This window comes from Leptopilina heterotoma, unplaced genomic scaffold (genome assembly GCF_015476425.1).
Source record: "Leptopilina heterotoma isolate Lh14 unplaced genomic scaffold, ASM1547642v1 Lhet_183, whole genome shotgun sequence".
Taxonomy (NCBI): Eukaryota; Metazoa; Arthropoda; class Insecta; order Hymenoptera; family Figitidae; genus Leptopilina; species Leptopilina heterotoma.
This window is the reverse complement of record NW_025110901.1, coordinates 2,485,878-2,491,877: the sequence shown is the minus strand read 5'-3', so window position 1 is coordinate 2,491,877 and position 6,000 is coordinate 2,485,878. Positions and strand designations below refer to the sequence as shown.

At 21.9% G+C, this 6,000-nt stretch overlaps 1 protein-coding gene across 2 annotated transcripts in view; it reads right to left on the bottom strand.

Annotated features, from left to right (window-relative positions):
- Positions 1–211: 211 nt before the first annotated feature.
- LOC122500369 (protein kinase C) overlaps positions 212–6,000 on the bottom strand; it is a 46,508-nt gene continuing 40,719 nt past the window's right edge. For both annotated transcript variants that reach the window (XM_043609273.1, XM_043609274.1), the window contains 2 exons: positions 3,657–4,249; positions 212–707 (listed from right to left, as the gene is read on the bottom strand). In XM_043609273.1, coding sequence (XP_043465208.1) covers positions 543–707; positions 3,657–4,249 — 758 coding nt within the window. In that variant the 3' untranslated portion in view covers positions 212–542. The remainder of the gene's footprint in view (positions 708–3,656; positions 4,250–6,000) is intronic.

The window sequence follows — 6,000 nt, the reverse complement described above, 5'->3', positions numbered from 1 at the left end:
GATTCGCAAATATAGTTTAAAAAAATCGCGTATAAAATCTCTTTCCTTCTATTTTTTCGTATCCAATATTTTTGTGCGAGAATGTGCACTGGTTTTTTTTTTCTTTTTCAATAACAATTTATATTTAATTCTCCTATAACTCTCATATTTTGTAAAACAACCAATATATTTATATATTTTGTAAAATATTGGTAAAAGAAAAAAAATTCTCTTTCTTGACTCGCGTGACAAGTGTCACCTTGACGCGTTTAAGGCTCCATCGAAAAATGTTTTTTTTTTTTGGAAATAGATACGATGGGCATTTTTGGTTTTTGTCGCGATATTACTTTTTCTTCAAATAAATAATTGCAAAGAGAATTTTCTTTTTTTTTGAATTGTCACCTTGTTTATGAATTTTTTTTAATGCCTCCATGAGGAAATGCTCGCGAATTGAAATGAGCTGATCTGGAGACAAAAAGAAGGCGATTTTCTTTGTTTTCATTTCTTTGAAAAAATCCTTTCCTTTCTTGGTTTTCAGATTTCTTTCCACTCTCCAGGAAAATTTATTGCGTCACAAATCTAGTGGGATTGAAGTCCTTATTCACGAATGAGAAACCCTTGAATTCTTCTTGATTTATACAGGGAACGATATCTGTATTAATTGGCGTTAATTCAGGTGTTTCTCTCGTAAATTCAGCGTCGAAATTCACGGCGTCCTTCTTGCTTTTCTATAAATTGAGAATAATGTTAATTTTACAATTTCAAAATTTTCAAAATAATTATTATTAACCATTTTGTTTTACCCAAAAGTAATTGTGATCTAATAAAAAAAGAATAACAATTAATTTCTAACAGAAATAAAATTATGAAAAAATGTTCGTTTCTTAAATTAGTGAAAAAAAATTCCTCTTAATTTAGAGAAATCAACAACACTCGTGAGTTTATTAATAATGAATAATAATATTATTTATTATTATTATTAGTTTTTCAAATATTACCCAAAATAAAAAGAATCTGAAATTGTTCGAAAAATACAATAAAATTTTTTTGATTACAGGGCCAGGGAAACTTTCGCAAAATTATTAAAAATAATAATTGATTTAGAGAAGAATTTTAATTGCAAATTTTAAAAAATTGGCAATTGTTACCTACAATATTTAGAAATAATTAAATTTCTAAAAATTTAATTGTATGAAAAAAATTTTATCTTTTGAAGAATTTTTTTTAAGTTTTTAAAAATAATCCAGTTTTTGAAGAATTTTAAGTGAAAATTTTGAACAAAATATTGAACTTTACTTTGATCAGGGAAAAAATTAAAAAAAACTTTAATAAAATTCTACAAAACAATTAAATTATTTCCAAAAAATTTTATTAAAATTCTTTACAAATATTTAATTATTTTCATAAATAATAAAATACTTCGCTGGAATTCAATTATTTTTGATAAAATTTTAATAAAAGTTTTCAACAGAATGTAATTATTTACAAAAATTATTAATAAAACTCTTGTAAATATTCAATTTTTTCAAAAATTTAGATAAATTTCAATTAATAGAATTCAATTTTTCACAATAAAATTTTTGATAAATTTCAATTAATAGAATTTAATTCTTTACAATAAAATTTTTGATAAATTCCTTGAAAGAATTCGATTATCAATTATTTTCAAAAAATATATAATTCTTCGTAGAAATTCAATTATTTTCAATACCATTTTAATAAAATTTTTCGAAAGAATTCCATTTTTCAAAAATTTTGTTGAGAATAATTGTTTAAATAATTTCAATTCTTTACAAAAAAATTTTTAATTAAAATCCTCGAAAGAATTTAATTATTATCAAAAATGTTAATAAAAATATTCGAAACAATTATTCAATTAATTACAAAAATTTTAATAAAATTCTTGACAGAAATTCAATTATTTTCAAAAATAATAAAATTTCTCAGAAGAATTCAATTATTTTTAAAAAATGTGATAAAACATTTTGAAATAATTTAATTATTTTAAATATAATTTTAATAAAAATTTCTTTAAAAAATTCAATTATTTCTGAAAATTGTAATAAAGTTTTATGAGCGAATTTAATTATATTTATAAATTTTGATAAAACTCTGCGAAAAAATTCAATTATTTTTATAAATAATAAAATTCTTCGTAGGAATTCTACTATTTTCAATAAACTTTTTCGATTTAATATAATTATTTTCAAATATTTTAATAAAACTCTTTGAAATAGTTCAAGTTGTATCCGTATTTTCAAAAAAATTTTGTAAAATTCTTCCAAAGAATTCAATTATTTTTTTATAAGTAATGAAATTCTTCCCAGAAATTCAATTATTTTCAATACAATTTCAATGACGTTTTTCGAAACAATTCAATTAATTACAAGAATTTAAATAAAATTCTTGACAGAAATTCAATTATTTTGAAAAATTTTAATAAAACTCTTCGCAAGAATTCAATTTTTTTCATAAATTAATCAAATTCTTCGTAGATAATCAACTGATTTTAATTAAATTTTGATTTAATTTTTCAAAAGAATTTAATTATTTACACAAATTTTAATAAAATTCTTGCGAGTAATTCAATTATTTACGAAAAAATTTTAATAAAATGCATCACAAAAATTCAATTCTTTTCATAATTAAAATTTTTCATAATTAAATTATTCGCAGGAATTCAATTATTTTAAAATCCATTTTCAATTAAAGTTTCCAAAAGGATTTAATTGTTTTTAAAAGTTTTAATAAAACTCTTGCAAATTAACTCAAATATTTTCAAAAAATGTTAATAAAATTCTTCCTAAGATTTCAATTATTTTTGAAAATTGTGACAAAATACTTTGAAACAATTCAATTAATTACAAAAATTTTAATAAAAATTTCCTCAAACGATCCACTTACTTTTTAAAGATTGTTATTGTAATAAAATTTTATGAACTAATTAAATTATGTTTAAAAATTTTGATAAAAGTCTGCGAAATAATTCAATTATTTTCAGAGTATTTTTCATTAAAATTCTTACCAAGAATTCAATGATTTGCAATATAATTTTAATCACATTTTTCTAAGGAATTTAATTATTTTCAAAAATTTCGCTGAAATTTGTTTATAATTCAATTCTTTATAATAACATTTTAATTAAATTCCTCTAAATAATTTAATTAATTTTTAATTATATACTAATAAACTTTTTGGAAACAGTTCAATTAATTTAAAAAAATGTGAATAAAATCCTTCACATGAATTTAATTATTTTGAAAAATTTCATTAAAATTCTTTGCAAGAATTCAATTTTGTTTTCATAAATAATAAAATTCTTCGCAGAAATTCAATTATTTGCAATACAATTTTATTTAAACTTCTTGAAAGAATTTCAAAATGAAAAATTGAAGTAATAAATAATAAACTCAAATACAGAAAAATAATAAAATAGAAAAAAAAATAAAAGACTAAAAATAAGAAACTAAATGTAAAATATTATAAATAAAAAATTAAATATAGAAAATTAAAATAATGAATAAAGAGAATAATGGATAAATATTAAAGAAAAATTACAAAATAGAGTAAAATTTCTTTGAATAAGAATTTCTTCGTCTATAAATTGCGAAAAAAAAATGAAAGATAGATGAAAAAATTTCAAAACAATCGAAAAAAGATGAACAATGAAAACTTACGATTTTTGGTCTAAATGGCGGTTTCAGTTTTCGCCCCTCAAGTGCCTCCCAATCCATATATTGAAAAAATGGATGTGTCCTAATTGCACTCTCGCCGCCATTCGCCGTGACGCATCCCAATCGTTTGGCCGGGTTTTTCGTCATAAAACCCTTTAAAATTGATACCGCCTCTTTGGTGAGCCACACTGGATAAAGAACATCATCGTGAAGAATCGATTCAAAAAGATCGTCCTCATTATCGGCTTCAAATGGTGGTTGGCCAGCCATCATTTCATACATAAGTACACCAAGTGCCCACCAATCGACACTCGCACCATATTCCAATTCCTGTAAAATTTCTGGCGCAATATAATCGGGTGTGCCACAAAATGTTGTCGTTGTTGCACCATCCAATATTCCTTCTTTACACATTCCAAAGTCCGCCAATTTACAATGACCCTCCTGATCCAATAGAATATTATCCAATTTCAAATCGCGATAAATCACTCCATTCTTGTGGAGAAATTGCAATGCTAACGTAACTTCGGCCGCGTAAAATCGGGCTCGATTCTCCTCAAATTTCCTCGCTCTTTGTATTTGAAACATCAAATCACCTGTGTAATGTTCAAAACAAACATTAATTAATTAGAAATTTATTATTACAATTTTTGGTATTTTTACTTATTTCATTTTCATTCTAAATTTACCCGTAAATTTTGAATATATAATTTCAGGGTTGCTACGCTTTTCCTCATTTCAAATTCCCCTGACTTTTCCAGGTTAAAAAACGGAATTTTTCCAGATTTTTAAAATTACATTTATATTTTACAAAATTAAATAATTAGTCATTATAATTTTTCCATAAGATTTTCAAAAATTTCAAATTCAAACTTTTTTGAAATTAAGCAACTTGCAAAAAATGATTATAAAACATGAAGAAATCGATTACTCCGAGTCTTCGACTCGGAGTCATCGCTTTCTTCATGTTTTATAATCATTAAAACTTGATACTATCTTTATTTTATATTATAAAAATATTATTACTGGAATTTCTTCAAAATTATTTTCATTTCAATTCAATTCTTCATTTCTAGAATTTTAAACTAAAATTCTTTTTTAAATCAATTTTTTAAAATAATTTTTCAAAAATGTTCTTCTTTGAGAATTTTTAAATCCATTTGTTTACAATTCAATTTTACCTAAAATTTCGATTATTTTCACATTCTTCAATTAAATAAAATAGAAATTAAAAACTTCAAATAATTACAAAAAAAAATTCCATTAAACTTTTTGAGAAAAATTAATTCTAAATGTCCTTAAAAATCTTGTCAAGAATTTAATTATTTTTATAGATAATAAAATCATTCGCAGGAATTCAATTATTCTCAAAAATATGATTAAAATTCATCGAAATAATTCAATTATTTTTAAAATTGACAAAAATTCTTCACATGAATTCAATTATTTTCAAAATTGATAAAATTCTCAGCAAGAATTCAATTATTTTCAAAAATGATAAAATTCTTTGTGTAAATATTCAATTATTTTCAATATTAATTTTTACTCAATTTCGATTATTCTGACATTCTTCAATTAAATATATATTAGAAAATAAAAACATGAAGAATTAAAGAAAAATTCAATTAAACTTTTTTATAAAATTAATTCTACAGGATTGTTAATCAAAAAGTACGAAAAGTTCAAATTTTCAAAGATTTTAATTTGAAACTTTTTGGAAATTCAATTATTTCTAAAAATTTATGCTATATTGCTTTTAATATTCAATAATAATCTAAAATTTTAACTGAAATCTATTTTTAAATTAGTTTTTATTAAAAAATTCTGCGAGAATTCAATTATTTAAATACAAAAATAAATATTTTATTAAATAATTGAATGTTTCTTAAAATTGAATTTTCATAAATAAATTTCAAGGTAGAGTTTAGTTTTTTTTTGTAAATAAAAAATTAATTAACTGATAATAATAATTGAGTGCTTGGATACAACAAGGGGACGTACGCTCGGCGAGCCGCTTTAAAGTCAGTCAAAGGTACCGTAAAGTGTAAAAAATGAAAATTCAAAATTTTGAATTTTGAAAACTGCCATCTTATAGGAAATAAAAATGCGCATCTTTTTTTTCTTTGAAATTTCTTTGAATAATTAATATTTTTATATGATAATGGAAAAAATGTGATTAATTTTCAATGTTAAATTTCATTGAATTTTAAAATATAAATCGTCGTATCTCCGACAAAAATGAATGAATTCTTTTGATTTTTGGTATACAAATGCATTTGGACCTATAGAAGACGACAATATCACGAAAATGTTAAAAGCAATTAATTGTTTATTGATTTTTAATTGT